The sequence below is a fragment of the Macrotis lagotis genome, chromosome X (assembly GCF_037893015.1).
Source record: "Macrotis lagotis isolate mMagLag1 chromosome X, bilby.v1.9.chrom.fasta, whole genome shotgun sequence".
In the NCBI taxonomy this organism is placed as follows: Eukaryota; Metazoa; Chordata; class Mammalia; order Peramelemorphia; family Peramelidae; genus Macrotis; species Macrotis lagotis.
Genome location: NC_133666.1, coordinates 189,300,358 through 189,318,116, shown reverse-complemented (window position 1 = coordinate 189,318,116; position 17,759 = coordinate 189,300,358). Strand labels below are relative to the sequence as shown.

Below are 17,759 nucleotides of genomic sequence, written 5' to 3'. Positions count from 1 at the left end.
ATTAAGCTAGCTCTGGCAATGCACATGTCAATCTCATTATCAACACGCACCTCCTTGGAAAGGACACTGCCAATGAAGTGAACTTGTCCACAGTACTCAAAACTTCTCCATTTGCTTTAATGGATGGTTCCACATGTGGATGGTATTGTGCTGGCTGATGGAGCATCTGTGCTTTCTTGGTGTTAAGTGTTAGACCAAAATTAGTAAAAGCAGCAGAGAATTGATCCATACTTTGTTGCATTTCAAGCTTCATAGGTTGCATTGAAAGCACGGTCATATGCAAACAGAAGATCATGCACCAACACTCCCTCCACTTTGATCTTGGCTTGTTTTAAGTTGAAGAATTTGCCATCAATGCAGTAGCTGACATTGAGGCCATGTATATCCTCAGTGAAAGCGTTTGATAACATGGTTGAAAACATCATGCTAAAAAAGTATGGGAGCAAGGACATAACCTTGTTTTACTCCATTACTGACTGGGAAATCTTGAGAGCATTGTCTACTATTCAGAAACCAGGTGTGCATGCCTCATGAAACTGATGTACAATACTGATGAACTTCTCTGGGCAACCAAATTTTGACATAATTTTGCATAAACCCTCATGACTGATGGTATCAAAGGCCTTGGTCAGATCTACAAATGTTGTACACAGACCTCTATTCTGTTTCTGGCATCATCTTTCCTGGAGTTGCTGGGCAGCAAACATCATATCCACTGTTCCTCAACCCTTTCTGAAGCCACATTGGCTCTCAGGAAGGTGATCAACTTCCAGGTGAAGAATCAGTCTATTGAGAAGGACTCTGGCAAGATCTTACCAGCAATGACTAAAAGAGAAATACCCCTGTGATTGCCACAGGACAATCTATTCCCTTTACCTTTGTAGAGATGGACAGTGGAGAAAGCCTTGAATTCTCTTTATGCCATATAACATGGAAAATCTCATGAGCAATGGAACCTCCCACCTTGTAGATCTCAGCATCAGGTGCTTTGTCACTTGAAAGGAGCCTAATGGCATTCAAAACCTATTTTTCAGTTAGAATTTCAGTTAGGGACTGATTGACTTCAAGTTGAGGTAAGTGGTCAGTGGCTTCTGCATTAAGGATGATGGTCTGTTAAGAACACTATGGAAGTGTTCAGTTCATTTCTCTAGGATCAAGTTCCTATTGTTAATCAATGTGGATCCATTAGCATCAAGTAGATGAGATGTCTATGGTCCATAAATAGCTTTCAAGGCATCATAAAGGCATTTTGGTTTGTTATTGTCTGCATAAAATTGAATTTCATCTGCCTTCTTACTGAGTCAAGAGTCCAACATCCCTCTAAGCCTATAATCCTACCAAGATGAATACTGATGAAGCTAAAGAAAAATTTTATGAAGACCTGGAGAACCTTAACATTAATGTACCAAAAGAGGACAAGTTTATAATTCTGGGTGACTTTAATGCTAGAGTAAGCTCAGATTACCAGACATAGCAGAGAGTCCTTGGGAGGAATAGAGTTGGAAACAGCAATAGCAATGGTCCCTTCTACTGAAAACTTGCTCATCTCTCATCATCTCATCACAAATACTATCTTCCATTTACCTAAAGGCAATAAAACCTCTTGGATGCACTTTCGTGGCAAACATTGGCATCTATTAGACTATGTTATTGTAAGAAGAAAAGATAGACAGGATGTGAGAGTGAGGTAGGCAATGTGTGGTGTAGTATGCTGGACTGATCACAGACTCATCCTCTCTAGCTAAATATTCATATTCAACCAATGTGTTGGCCCCAAGGCAAAATGAATACTAGAAGAATTAATGTCAAAAGATTAGAAAGAATGTCTCTCTGGGCAGGAACAGTTTGTTGCTAACTTGGAGGGGAAATTGAGCCAACACACAGTTGGCAACAGTGGAGCAGAAAAGGAGAGGACAGCTTTCAGAGATCTGATATACAGCATGCAATTGCTTATCTGGATCAGAAGACTTGCAAACACCAAGACTGGTTTGATTAAAATGATGGGGAATACAGAAGCTGCTAAATGAAAAATGAGAACTCCACAGAGTTTATCAGAAGGATAGTACATCTATTACTAAGAGGGTAGTATTTAATTCCATTAAAAAATTAGATGATAGTATCATCTGGCAGATTTGGACTTGGTTGAATGGGCATACCCTAAGAGTAGTCACTAACAGGTCAATCTTAAATTGATTTGTTCTCTAGTGAAGTATCTGAAGGATCTGCCCTTAGCATCGTATACCAATGGCTTGGATGAAGTTATAGATCTGCTTATGAAAGTTGTAGATGATATATTGGGAGGGAGAGCTAACTTGCTAAATAATGGTCAGGATTCAAAAAATATTACATTAAACTATAAACCAAATCTAGTAAGATGAAATAAAACAGGGACAAATGAAAATAAGTTCTAAGATAGGTGTGGCTAAACAACAATCCAGAAAAAACAGGGGATAGTTAGGTTAACATCAGTAAAAAGTTAGGACATGGAAATCAAAAAAGCAAATGCTATCCCCGTAAGTTGCATTAAAGGAAGCATAGTACTGAAGTACATTTGAGGGCAGTGATTGTTCCACTGCATGTTATCCTGGTCAGACTGAACAGGGTACACAATGTTCTTTGCTCTTTTTAGGAAAAGGACAGAAAAGAACTCAGATTTTCCAAAAAAGAATCATGAGTATGATCAGAGGACTATAAACCATATAACGCATGGATAAAGTGAAAAAAATAAATTTTCTTAGCCTGGAGATGTTAACTCCCAACAAGTGTAAGAAAGACTTGGTTCTGATTGGCCTCAGTGGTTAGAATCAGTAGGTGAAAGGTAAAGAGAGAGAGATTTAGGGGCTTGATATAAGGACAGATGAAGCAAGAAAGGAAATAAACATTAAGCCTCTATTATTTATAAGCACAACATTCAGTGCTAAGCACCAAAAATGTACAAAAAGGAACAAAAACCTTTTGGTTCTCAAAGAACTTATGGCCTAATGGGGAAGACAACATGCAAACACTTGTAAATAAGTAAGATGTGTAGGAAGAAACTGGAGACAATTGCAATGGGAAGACGTGAACATGAAGGAGAAGAGAAAAAGTTTCTTGCAAAAGGTAAGAATTTAGCTAGGACCTAAAGGAAGACAGGGAGAGATATGAGAAGACAACCAGTTAGAATGTAGAGAATTAGGACATGGACTATCTTGTGTCACTGAATCACTGAATAGTTGGAGAAAAGCAAGGTGGAAGAAGACTGTAAAGAAGGTAGGAAAGGAACAGATTAAGAAGAGTTTTAAAAAACTCAACAAAGGGCTTTATATTTGATCATGGAGGTAATGAGGAACAGTAATGGCATGTGCATATGTGTGTGGTAAGACATGGGTCAAGACCTGCATTTCAGGATGACCACTTTGATATATGTGTGAAGGATGGACTGGAGTGGGGAGAGACTTGGGACAGGTGGTTCAATCAACAGGTTATTGCAACAATTTAAATATGAGAAGATGAGGGCCTATACCAGGGTTGGGACAGTCTTAGAGGAAAGGAGGAGGCATATGAGAGATATTGCAAAGGAACAATCAAGAGGATTTGGCAACTGTTTGGATGGGGGTGAGAGTAAGAAGCTAAGGATGATGCTTAGGTTGTAGGGCTGAGGGACTGAGAGAATGATTATACTCTAGAGAGGAAAAGGAGAGGCTTTGAAGGGAGAAATATGAAATTGAGTTTAAGATGTTTATGGGACATCCAATCTGAGATGTCAAATAAGGAATTAGAGAAGTTAAGACTAGAAGTTATGGCTGGGTAAAGTACTCTGAGAATCATCTACATAGAGATTAGTGAATGTTTTGGAGCTGATAAGATCACCAAAAAAAAAAAATAATATAGAGTGTCCATGATAGAATCTTGATATGTAAAAGTACTATAGGAATGTTTCTCATAGTAGGCTGATATGGGAACCTAGCTGGTTTAAAGATTCCCCTTGCTAATAAATTTTGAAGTAGCTGAGTTAGCCATTTGATGCTTTTAGTTGCCTGAACAAATATTCCCTTCCAATATAACGGACAATCAAGATCTAAGTTCTAAAAGCAGATATACTATCATTATAGTGTTTAAGTGATCTTTCTCCAGACGGGACTACAGAAACCACAAAGCTTTCTCTACAAAAGAGTAGATCTAGCAAAATAAGCTATAGTTTTCTAGATTCAGCCTAATAGTTCAGGTGGCACAGGAAAGTGTGTTGGAATTAGGAAGACCTTTGTTCAAATCCTGTTTCTGATCCTGGACTTAATATCTATCTGCCTTAGCTCCATCATTTGTAAAGTGGTGATAATAATAGCACCTACCTCCCAGGATTGTTGTAAGAATAAAATGAGGCAATTGTAAATACTTAGCATTGCTTGGCACATAGCAAATTCATCCTTCTTTCCTTCATTCCTCCCTCCTAAATAGCTAAGTGTTTTCATAAGAAAAAAAAATGGCCAAACAATCAGGGAACTTGTTTTCTATGTTCAGCTCTATTGTAAGACACCAGAACTAAGGCAAAAGTTAGAAAATTTAGGAGCAAGGACTTATTTAAATGGCCCATGATTCAGAGTTGTTTGTACTTAGGAAGTGTTATCAGAAACAAAAATAATGTTAGCATTCTATATGGCAGAGAATTTTTTTTTTTAATGTGTAGGAGAGGATAGCTGGAGAAAAAGTAGTGAAAAGACATAATGTGAACATTGAAGGCTACTTGAAAGGAATTTTGACAGTGTCCTAAGAATACCAGAATCAAAACTTCTGTTAAGGATGGTAGGTAATTCTCTCATGTGTATTCCCAGTAAAGATCTAAAAATAGAATCAATCAATAATGATAAAAAAATTCTAAACATAAACTACAGGAAGCACAGCTCACTGCATAAAAAAGATAGCCAGAAGCTTAAAAGACTACTGTATAAGGAAAATCAGTGTGAATCCAGGTAAACAAATCAGAAGTCTGTCAGTGTTTGGACCAGTGGTGCTCCAAGGGCATCAGAAAGCCTGGAGTGAGGAGAAAGAGAAGCCAAATAACCTGGAAACCTGCAGCATTCTGACTGTGGATGTGGGGATGAGCAGTCTTTTGAGTGAGCCTGTCCAAGGGAGTCAGAAGCCTATAGCAATCTAAGTCATTCAGAGAATACTGAAACCAGCAGGCTCTTTATTGTGCAGGGATGGCCAACAAGTCTAGAATGTTTGGAGAGAGAAGCCCTGAAGTCAGAACCTGAAGCTCTAACCACTCTGACAAGATTCAGACAGGACTCTGAACAAGTGTCTGTACAAGTTCATATTAAATTGACTGGGATGCTCCAGAAGGTCCTGAAGATCACAGCACTCCAAACTCAGATGATACAGGGGGACCTGAAATCCAGCACCACCCTGAGTACAGAGGTACTAGCAGAGGTGAAAGTCAGTGGCATGAAACCAGGTCAAGAGGATCAAACAAGGGTTGAATACTTCAGCTCAATAGTATAGGAAGGCATGGAATTTGGCCTTGGACAAAGGAACTGAAAATTAAAATGAGTAAACAAAAAGATACTGAATAGGATAAAGAAATAAACAATGAAAAAGGTTAGGAAGTACACTAAAAACAGTTACAACTACTTCAAGTTGAGCCCCAGAGAAAAAAAATGGTTTTGGCCATTAAGAACTAAAAAACTATCTAGAAGAAATGAAACAAGAGGTTAAAAAAACTGTGAGTCCCCCAAGAAGGTATTAAAAGAATAAAAGCTTTCAATGGAAGATGGCACAACTTATCCAAGTGATTGATTTTTTAAAAATAAGAAATAAATGAAAAAATTTCAAGTGATTCTAGGATACAACAATAAATGTTAGAACACAATCAAAAGACTGAAGAAAATATAAGGTATCTTTATCAAACACAAATGACCTAGAAAATAGGTCTAGTATAAATAATTTGTGAACTATTAGGCTATTCAAAAATTATATCCAAATAAAAAAAATTTGGATACCACACTTCATTAAATCACAAATGAAAACTTCCCAGAAACTATCATAAACTAGTGCAACTAGAAAGACTCTATAGACTCTAGCAGGAAGAGTCAGGAAGTTAATAGCAAACTGAAAAAACCACCTGTTAAGTCAAAATCTAGAACTTTCAGGATAAAGAATAAAAATATTTCAAGTAACTAGGAAGAAAAAGTTCAAGTATCAAGGGATCAAAGTCAGGATAATATAAATACTTAGAAACAACTATTATAATGATGAGAAAATCTTAGAATACAGTATTCCAAAAAGAGAAAAGAGAGAGTGGATGGGGTGAAATGGGTCTTTTAATGGAATAGAGAACTTTCAAGCATTCCTCATAAGAAAGACCAGAGAGACCAGAGCTGAGGAGAATATTCTGAAATGCAAACAGAGGAGTCAAAAGAAACCTAGATAGGTAAATAGAATTGAGCTATGAAAAAGTGCTAAATAATAATGAAACTGCCTGCATTCTACAGAGGTGGAAGAGACAAGTGTCCCTTCAGACCTTATTGTCTTCAAGGGTCCCCGAGGGAGGTAAATAAGAAAAATAGAAGGCCTGCAGGGTGGTTTTATACCTTTCTGATGGTCTTAAGAAAAAAGGAATATAATCAGGAAGAAATGAGGAAGGAGAAGGAATGTTCTATTTTTCATAATTGGGACATGGGGGAGAAGAATATACAAACATGGAGGAAAGGTTAGGGGAGAAGTGACTATCACATGAACCTACTCTTATGTGAGTCATACAAAACAGTTAAGAAAACACACGTACAATTTGATATAGCATTATGTTTAACTCAGTAAATGGGTAGGAGCAGCAGAGATGAATATGGGAGCAAATATCTGTACTAAGAGAAACAAACTTCAAAGAATAGAGATTGTAAAGGGAGGGATTAGAAGCAAAGAAAGGAAAGGTAAATCAGGATGGGTGAGGGGGGAAAAATGAGAGCAGTAGGGTAGAAGCAGATCATTTCAATTATAGAGCTTTAATGATGACAACAATCAATCTTTCTCTTTAATCATGTTCTTTAAAGTTAAGGAGAAAGCAGCTAGGTGGATAGATAAAGCATTGGCTCTGGGGTCAGGAGGACCTGAATTCAAATTTGACCCCAGTCACTTAATTACCTGGCTGTGTGACCTTAGGCAAGTCACTTAAACCTCCCCCCATTGTCTTGCAAAAACCAAAAAAAAAAAGAATAAAAAAGGTAATGAGAGTTGCAAAGGGATGAAAAAGAATAAAAGGATATGTTTTGACAATCATCAACTAGGAATGTGAATAGTATAAACTTATCCATGAAAAAGAAGGAAGGGGGAAAAGAATAGATTAGAAGGTAAAATTTGACATAAGTTGTTTACTTAGGGATGTATTTGAAACTCAGATTCCCTCAAGTTAAAATGAGGAAATGAAACAGAATTTACTCTGCTTTAGGTGGACACAAAAAAGAGGGGTTAGAGAGGAAAAACAAACATGTTTGAAAAAGACTTAGGTATTTAAAGGCACCAGAAACAATGAAATAACATAAATATATCAAAAGATGATGTTTGCTTGTTCTTTTCAAAGAAGGCCAGGACATCAGGGAGGTGATGTCAAGACATGCACATAAATTAGACTGGAGTGAGGGGGGGCTGTGCTAAGTCACCAGCCTCAATTTCTCCTCCAGAGTCATCTGGGTCCAGGGGCCAGATATGAATCAGGACAACTGGAGATGGCCCTGGAAGCAAGACAGTCAGGGTGAAGTGACTTGCCCAGGACAATGTGTTATTAAGTGTCTGAGGCTACATTTGAATTTGAGGTCCTCCTGACTTCAGAGCCATCACTCTACTCACTGCGCCATCTAGCTGCCCAAATAAAGGCCAAATAAATATTGTTATCTAAGGAAAAGTTCATCAAATGAGAGGAAAATGGACAGTAAAATTATAAGAATTGGAGACCTCGTGTACCCTTTCAAAGACAGATCTAACAAAATGTTAAGCAAGAAAAGAAAAGACCTGTGTAGAATTTTGGACAAATTAAAAGTAATTGAGAGACAGTATGGCATAGTGGACAGAAAGCAGGCCTTGGAGTTCGGAAGGCCTAGGTTCAAATTCTGTTCCTGACACATCCTTGCTGTGTCAACCAGGGCAAAGTACTGAACTTTTCCAGGCCTCTAGGCAACTCTCTGGACTGGAAGTTTCAGAGAAGGTGTTGATCTGCATTGATAGAACCTGGAAACTTCTAATACCTGTGAAATCACAGATCTGATCCCTATTTCTAAATATAATAGATCTCTAGTGATTGCTAAATGGGTTAAAAAATAAGTATCCATTTTTCTAAGACATGCATAACAACTTTATAAAAATTACCATGTGATTGCTCTATTTTTTCATGTGAAAGATCAAATATTAAAAATAAAAAATTATTAACAACTATAAATATGAAGAAATTGAAATGAAAATGGACATTGAATGCAAGAGTTTATGAGTCAAAGAACAAATCATAGAAATAATTATTTCATCAAAGAAAATTACAGAGACAACATACCAAAACTTTTGGAATGCAATGAAAGCAGAGAGTTGATGAACTAAAGATGCAGAAAGAAATATACACCTTTTTTTGACCAAGCTTATTTATTATAAGGGATAATTTAAAAAAAATCCTGGGAATCAAAGGGTCGAATTGAGAATTGGGGTAGGAAACAGAGATTAGTGATTGATAAATAGATAATAGTGAAATGAATTCACTAGCTGTTGTCAACCAAGACTGTTGTCTGTCTTTGTGCAGGGAAAAGCAGAATGGTTTGCAGATTGGTAGCCATTCCCACCTCAATACTTAAAGCAGCCAGAGTTAATCATTAGGAATCCTGACTTAGTAGAGAGGAGGTGTGTCAGTGATTTAAATCAGCACACAGTGAAACTGTCCTGAGCTGACTCTATAGGGAATTTTCCCCTCCAAAGACAATTTAAAACAAAAGTAGGATAGTATGCAATGAGAAAGATCAAGAAGGCTACCCTTTAATACAAAATCCTTTCTGTAAAATTTTATCTGTTTGCCATGTTCAAAGGATATTCAGAAGAAGCTGTGATCTAAACTAGCCTGTTCCCAGGTCTCAATCTATAATCCTTTGCTTACTGCCAAAACACCATATGTACAATCACCCTAAATCAATTAAGTCACAGATCTAGTTCCAAATTCACGCTTGCAAAGGGTTATGTCTAAGAATTAAGATATGAGAGTGATTGAAATAATTTTAAAAAATATACCAAAAAATTATATATATATATATATATATATATATATCTCAAAGGTCACGAACCAATATTTGCATTAAAATGTACATTAAAAATCCTTTTGTGTTAAGAATATTACTTGCCTTTATTTTATTATCTTCGACTGAAATGATCTGTGCACGCAGCCAAGCATCTTCCTCTGCATTTACAGCAACCAACTGTCCAACACACACAGATTGTACTGATGTCATATTAGGATTTTTACTATAATAGTCTTTCATTTCATCCTCCATTAATTCTTGAGCAGCAGAATAGTCTTTGCCTACATACCTGCATTAGTCACAGGAAAAAAGGAGCAAATGAAATAATCTGGAGAATACATGCTAGCTGTTCATTTTTACAGTACTTTCTGAATTTCAAGGGCTTTTTTTTGATTCTCACTTCATTCCTTCCAGCACCAACAATCAAAAAACCTGGGAAGACAGCACTGTCTTAATAAGGAGTTATCTTAACACCAGTAAAATGCAAATAAACTACCATACAGAACAAAAAGAACTCTAGAGAGTTGTGACTTCAGAGGACATTTGGTTCTTAATCTATACCCAAATTATGACAAATAATGGTCATTCAGTTTCTTCCCTGGAGACTTTCCCAGTGATAAAGTCACTCTCCTTCAGCAACACCAAAGTGTGCTTCCAAGGCATCAGGCTTATTGATTCAGAATTCATGACATGCCAAGAATGTTAGACATTTTCTGACTAAACATCACTTTCAGATTTGAACTATGGCTGATGGAAGTGATTATTCATATGTGCAGGTAGAAGGAGCCCAGTGAAAATCTGGAGAATCCAAGGACCACATGCAAGCTGGTCAAAAGAAAGTTCATTTTGAAAACCATTCAATCTTACCAAAAGAAAACAAAATTAAAAAAACAAAACATACATAGTATTTACTATTAAGCCCCTACTTACTGATCCAGTATAAAAAAATTACAACAAAAGTTAAAGATTAGTAGCCTTGATTCAGAGATGATTTATATTCTGAGCAATGTCTGTAAAATGAAATTCCTGACATCAATATTTGATTTTTCATTGCCTAATTTAGAATGGTTTCTCTCAAATCTCACTATTTTCCCAGTTTCAGTAGAAAGATTATAGTTACCCTGTTGCATGTATTTCTATCACTCTGCCAGGGACCATATTTTTATTTTGTATTCTTTATTTTTGATTTTTGCAAGGAAATGGGGTTAAGTAACTTGTCCAAGGTCACCTAGCTAAGAAAGGATTAAGCATCTGAATCCGAATTTGAACTCAGGTCCTCCTGACTCCAAGGGCCAGTGCTCTATCCATTGCACGTCTTAGCTGCCCCCAAAGGGATCATCTTTCTGGCAGTTACTATGAATTTCCTACATTTGTAGAGGTAATAGTGACTTCTCAAAATCAAAAACACTTTGTACAATTTACTGTAACTTCCTTTATAGAATTTTCTTCCTTCTTTGTTAGAAACAAACTTCTTCGGGGTGGCTAGGTGATGCAGTGAATAGAGCACTGGCCTTGGAGTCAGGAATACCTGGGTTCAAATCCGACCTCATACACTTACTAATTACCTAGCTGTGTGGCCTTGGGCAAGCCACTTAACCCCATTGCCTTGAAAAAAATCTCAAAAAAAAGAGAAAGAAACAAACTTCCTCGAGAACAAAAATACAGTAAGAATAATTTAAATTCTATACCATATGTCTTTCCCAGTCTAGTATGCATTATGATGTAGGATAAAGTCTACTGAAGAGATAGCAGAATCTAATAAAAAAGGACACTGGACTTGTCCTTTGGTCCTGGTACTGTCACTTGTGAGACTTAGCTCAGTCATATGCCCTTCAGGTCAAGGAAACATTAATGCTTTGAGAGATTAGCTCACAGACCACCATTTTCAGACACTAAATATTACCCCTCTTTCCAGTTCTAAAAGGAAGGGTCCTATAGACTACTACTTGAGTTTGTAGAGCAAAAATTAATGTTTTTGGATTTACTGGAATCAAAGGCTTCATGGAACCTGTTATATTACCCTAGTCAAGAACAGCTGCTCATGGCCAAAAAGCTTCAGGTACAAATTTTAACATTTTACACAAGAGAAACAACTGTAATGTGTTATAAAGCAATACTTACCTGATGACAACTTCATTTGTGTTGTTCAGTTCAACTACCAAAACTGATGGTGATGGCTCAGTTGGGATGATTAAAGGAGGAACGATTATTTCTTCTGTGGAAAAGCTGGGGCTTTCTTCTTCTTCTTCTTCTTCTTCTTCTTCTTCTTCTTCTTCTTCTTCTTCTTCTTCTTCTTCTTCTTCTATCTGCATATATTCTTGTTCAACCATGGATGTGATGTCATCATCTTTAACTTTTTGCTTTGTATTATTCAGATTCCCATCAGTACATTTTGGTAGTTTTGCATAAATAATGGCCTTTTGAGGATTGTCAGAAATGTGGTCTACAGTGCACACATCAGACAACAAGTCAAGATTTTTCAATGCATCCTCAGGAAATTTTAATTTGTACATATCTTCAAATGCTTTGGGAAGCGCATTTGCCCAAAGACCACTTGAATATTTTACTAACAGTTCTGCAACCTTCTGCTTAAAGTCATCATTAATAGAAGCTGGCCTAACTTCTGAAAATTCTTTTGAAAGAGGTACTTGTTTTGGAACCAGTGTCTGGGATAGAAGTGTTTTTTCATTGTCTGTTTCACTTTTCAAAAGTTGTCTTCTCTTAGCTGGATAAATAAGCACATCCTGCTGACTACCGCTGTAAGGTTTTTCTACCTTTAAAAAATAAAATAAAGCAAATGATATTTTCCAATTATTATTAATAATCTGAATTTCATTTTATTTATAATTTTCAACTTATTCAAGAAATGTACAAATTTAGCCGTAATTATCCTATGTTGCTAGAGCCTCAAGTATCTTGTACATGGCCTTTTGACTAGGTGATCAAATATTTATTTTAAAGACCTAGACATTTTTAAATCTACAAAGATAAGGTACCTGTACCTATTTGACATGAGATAAATATGATGCATTAGCTATCATAACTTACCACCTATCCAGTCTTATTATCCACCAATCCTCTTCACATACTCTATGATCCAGTTAGATTCACCTTTTAGAGGGAACTAGGTTATATAGTGGATAGTGTTGGACCTGGAGTCATGAAGACCTGAGTTCAAATGTGGTCTCAGTCACTTAACTGTGTGAACCTGGGCAAGTCACTTAATCTTTCTGCCTCAATTTCCCCAATAATAAAATGGGGATAATAATATCAGTGCTTATCTGTCACCTATCCTTGGAATGCATGCTCTCCTCACCTCTGCCTCATAGAATTCTGAGTTACTTGTCTTTCTTGGTCCCCTAGCTACCATTGTCTTTCCCCAAAAAACCACCTTAGATGCATTTTGCATATATAAGGAATGTATGAGGGAGACTATTTATTGTACCACCTAGCTGTCACTAACTACTTCAAGGAAGTCAAAGACAGAAATTCCATATCCACCAAAATATTTATGGTAGTACCTTTGGTAAAAGCAAAGAATTAGGGAAGGGTGGGAGAAGTAGATGGCCAATCAACTGGGCAATACTTAGACAATTTTTGGAATGCACATGCAATCAAATTATTACTACAGCATAGGCAAATGAAAAATACAGAGGAACATGTATAAGCTATGTAAATTGATACAAAGAAGAAAATCTCAACAGAATGTCTTGTAATGATGATCAAGTTTGGCCTCAAGAAGACAGCATAGATGTGCCAAAGGGTCCCTCCTTTTTAAAAAGATGGGCACTATGGGTTTGAAACACCATCAAACTCCACAGCTCAGTTGAAATATGTTAGCTGGTTTTGCTGACCTTTTCCTCTCCCCTTTATGGTTCTTTGTTTATAGAGACTATTTTTTTGGGAATGGAAAGGTTAGAAGAATTTGAAAATAAAGGAGATATGAAAAAACAAAAGAGCAATTAATTGAAACTCTTCTCCTAAATTATTATCATGAATTTTTTTTTGTGGCATGGGATTTAAAGTCCTCTATTTCTTTTTAAATTCATCAGAACTCAATATAAATCTTAGATACAAAGTATAGTAGAATCTCAGTTACTCCAAGTTAGCCTCTTAGCATCCTCAAGCATCCAAAACATTTCTGAGCAACAAAGTGAGAGGAAATAGCCTTTGATTGTATATAGTCTCAATTCAACTGTGGACATCAGTCCTGTAATGATTATAAATAGCTTTTAAAATGTGTTGAAGCTTCCCTTTTTTTGCAAGGGAGCAGCACAACCAACCAATCACTCAAAGATTTCTGAAGACCAGGGTGGCTTTGACATACCAAGTGATCCTTCCCGAGTGAACACTAGATGAACAGCTCAAGAGCAGCCTACAGCAGCAGCTGCAGACTTGGGACTTTCCAAATACCTTATTCCCTAGCTCATCATATTTATAGATGTCTTTTCCCTTAATTCCCTGCTCCCCACCCAAGGGCTTTTAGAAACTATATCATCTCACCCTTTTCTCACTCCTCTTTTAAACATTTGAGAACTCTCTCTCTGTTGTTCCTTTTGAGTCTTCTTTTGTAAGCTTTTCTCAGACAATAAACATTTTTATAATCTGGAATCAGACTCTCATTTTAGAGTCCCTGTTTTGTGGTTTGGCATATTCCTTTAATGTAACTAACAACAAAATAATATAAGACAACTGCCAAATCTCAAAAACTATTCTGGAAAATTGTTTTTTTGCTTTTGTTTTTAGTAGGAAAATTGGTTTTTCAAGTGGTATTTGGGTATTCTAATTGGCATATATATATATATATATATATATATATATATTCTAATTGAGTATTCTAATTGGCTTTTTTAGTTTTGGGGGACCATGGAGTTAAGTGACTTGCCCAAGGTCATACAGTTAGTAAGTATTAAGTGTCTGGGGCTGGATTTGAACTCAGGTCCTCCTGACTCAGGGTTGGTACTCTAACCACTGTACCATTTAGCTGCCCCTTTGGTGAGAGCTCTTAAAAAATGCTAACTTTTCTTTGCTAAAAACGAGAAGTAGAGAACAGGTGACCAAAAAGACAAGAAAACAGAATGGCAACCAGAAGTAGAAAGAAAACAAATATAAGTAGTGGCAGTGATCAGAAAAGGTTGATGGGAGATCAGAATTGATGTTGAGGCATTAAGATCCTTTCTTCTTTGATGCCCATCCAGACCCATGGCCTGACTTTGTCTAAAACATGTTCTTTCTCAATTAAAAATATAGCTATGTATGTGTATAAATGTATGCACATACATACATATGTGTCTGTATACAGATATGTATACTCACACACATATATTTAATTTTCCAGAAAATGTTTATTACTCTGCAAGTTCATAATTTTGACTATTTTACAGCCAAAATATTTGAAGCCAGTCATTTCATATGGCTTTTATTAGACAATTTCTCTTCAGATCAGGTTTCTAATTTCTGACAGCCATGAGATGGTTCTCTTTTTCAGTCTGGTGACACTGAAGGGAAAGTTCACTCCTTTGGAGATTGGTCTGTGATATAGTGGGAAAAGTGCTGGTGATGGAGTCAGAGGCCCCTTAGTTCCCATCCCAGCTCTGTTGCTACTACTTGTGACTTTACCTCTCTGTGTTTCCTAATCTAAACCATGAGTGAGCTAGACTTTATTAAAGGTATCTTCCAGCTGTAAATCTATGATCTCAGATTTCTCAGATGTTCTTGAAACCTGGAAAAAAGCCAATATTTACCATTCTTAGGTGAATTTAGACTATTATCAAGATGAGAGTGAAGTCCTAACCAATTACACATCTCCGGAAGACTTGTACAGTTTGATCATAGTAATCAAAGACAAAGATAATTCTTTTAAAGGCATTAAATCTAAGTAATCTTGGCACACAATCTGCTAAATGTCTGCTGAATGATACTATTCTGTTGTGCTGGGATCTTTAAGAACTTCAGAGGCACCCAAATCTATTAAAACTAAAAATAATCGGTGTCATTTAAAAACTCTCATATTCTAGTTATTTTGATATATTTTAGGTCCCCTACTATAAGTTTTATTTATTCATTTATTCATTCATTCATTCATTTATTTATTTATTTGTTCATTTATTTATTTAGATTTTTTTTTTTTTTTGCAAGGCAAATGGGGTTAAGTGGCTTGCCCAAGGCCACACAGCTGGGTAATTGAGTGTCTGAGACCGGATTTAAACCCAGGTACTCCTGACTCCAGGGCCAGTGCTTTATCCATTGCGCCACCTAGCTCCCCCCCCCCCCCACTATAGGTTTTGAGGACATCTCTTGGTCATCTTAATATCTTTTGTAGCACCATACAACTTATGAGTAGACACATATATGTTGAATATATGTGTTGAACCAAGAAAGTAAGCTTCTGTGATTGAAGTAATTCAGGATATGATGACACATTCTGGTAGGTGCTAAGTGAGATAGAAAGTTTAGCAAAAACAGTCCCTGTCTTCATGTTAGTAAGGAGGTGAGATGCTCATAGGTAGCTGTAATATTCACTAAGTGTTATATTGAGCCTAAGGGGAAAAGTCATAGGGAAGGGAATGAGGAATTAGCTTTCAGAAAGACATAGTATTTAAGTAGGCTTTAAAGTCTGTATAAGAATTCAAAAGCCAAAGAGAAAGGAGTACAAGAATAAAGGACAAAGAAAAGTATAAGCAAAGGAATGGAGAAAACATGGGATGGGGGCCAAAAGTCCAGTGTCAGTAGGACATAATATAAATAAAGAATATGAGATAAGGTCAGAATGGTATAGTAATGGCAGATGGCAGAATACCTCGAATGTCCACTATATGTTTGAACATTACTCCATAGAAAGACCTTTAGGGTACATTCACACTAAAAAGCTGGGAAGAGGATGAAGAGTAAGTGAAAAAAACAATAGTTAAAGAAATTGGAAGAAAACCAAGAAAATATGGGAAATATATGAAATGAAACAAAGAAGAAGACCAAGTATGATTACCAAAAAACATCACTGCATTTAGGAATTAGGAGCTGACCTTTGAAAAGACAGCATCAGAAGAATAGCAGAAACCAGACTCCAAGGGACTGAATGGCTGTTGTTCAAATTTATATAGTAGAGCAAAGCATTTCATATACATTATCATATTTGATCTCTGAGGCTTTCAAAAATCACATTTTTGGTATCAAATACAGAATTCAAAACTAGGTCTCTTCTGACTCCAAATCTAGCACTCTATCCACTAGGAGGGCAGAGACAATTTCGCCCCCCAAGAAGTTTATCAGTTAAGGAAAAGAGAGTGAAGTCAGTTATTTGGCATAGAAGATTCAAAGAAGGAATTGTTTTTTCAAGTAATGGAAAGACTAAGACTATTTTGTAGGCAGATGAGGAAATCTGACTGAAAATGCTTCTGGAAGAGCCAACAGGGGATAGGGTTCGAGCATTTGACTTAGAAGATGGGATGTAGCATGTGTAAGGCATAAGCAAAGGAAAATATATAATTAAGCTGAAACTATATAATTATGCATCTGAGGAAATTTATATCAGATAAGTTTCATTTTAATCAAAGATATGGGAAGCTAGGTCATTTGCTGCAAGTGTGAGAACAACTTATTTGGTGTGTCATGAATGTGCAGTAGGTGAAAATAACCTGAATTTTGATACTTTTCCCAGTGGTCCTGGTAGGACTTTCTCCATTGATATTTAAGAGATCTAGAAAAGGATTGATGAAGAAATAGTTGACATTTAAATAACATTTAAAGGTTTGTAAAGTGTTCCACAAATATTATTTCTCTTGATCTGACAAAAGTCCTATAAGGCAAGGCTATTACTTCCGTTTTACAGTTTTACAGATGAGGAAACCAAGTAAGAAAAGTTAATTATTTATGGGCAAAGGGGAGTTCAGTTTGGGAAACAATGGCAGGAGGGTGAGAGATCTTAGGTGCCACTTACAGAAGGATTAAATTGGTAGACTATAATGTAAATGCTGGGTGCATAGATAGAGCCAAGTGAAGCATGATCAATGTGAAAGGAGAATAAGGGAGAGGAAGTTAGACTTGGACCAGAGAGAGGACTGGAGTTCAGAGTGAGACAGCATTAACAATTACTCATTTACTTTGAATGGGAAGACAATGGATGGAAGAGTGTGATTAGAAGGTAGGATATTAAAGCTGTATATTGGAGGTGCTATAATTCATGACATGAATAAATTTAAAAACATATCTATTAAATGCTTAATCTGTTAAAAGACACTATTATGATGCTGCTGCTAAGCTGGATGATGGATTGGTTGGTTTTTTTGTACTTTATTATTGAAGACAACATCACTTTGTAAGAGACAAGTTACATTGTGTCAGACTGCAGCTAATCAGACCAATACAAGCTCAGAATGCTCTGCTACAGGTCCAGCCCAAATTGTGAAGATACAAATGGAAAAAAAGAAGACAATGCTTGTCAAGGAGTTCACAGTTCTAATGAGATAACAAACATAAAGTCCCATGAGTCTTAGGATACAGCAGCAAATGATAAGGCCTTTTCCA

General features: G+C 36.5%; 1 protein-coding gene across 4 annotated transcripts in view; it reads right to left on the bottom strand.

The window, feature by feature from the left end:
• TDRD7 (tudor domain containing 7) overlaps window positions 1-17,759 on the bottom strand; it is a 120,388-nt gene that overhangs the window by 41,545 nt on the left and 61,084 nt on the right. For all 4 annotated transcript variants that reach the window (XM_074203432.1, XM_074203431.1, XM_074203433.1 and 1 more), the window contains 2 exons: window positions 11,358-12,010; window positions 9,339-9,525 (listed from right to left, as the gene is read on the bottom strand). In XM_074203432.1, the coding sequence (XP_074059533.1) occupies window positions 9,339-9,525; window positions 11,358-12,010 (840 nt within the window). The remainder of the gene's footprint in view (window positions 1-9,338; window positions 9,526-11,357; window positions 12,011-17,759) is intronic.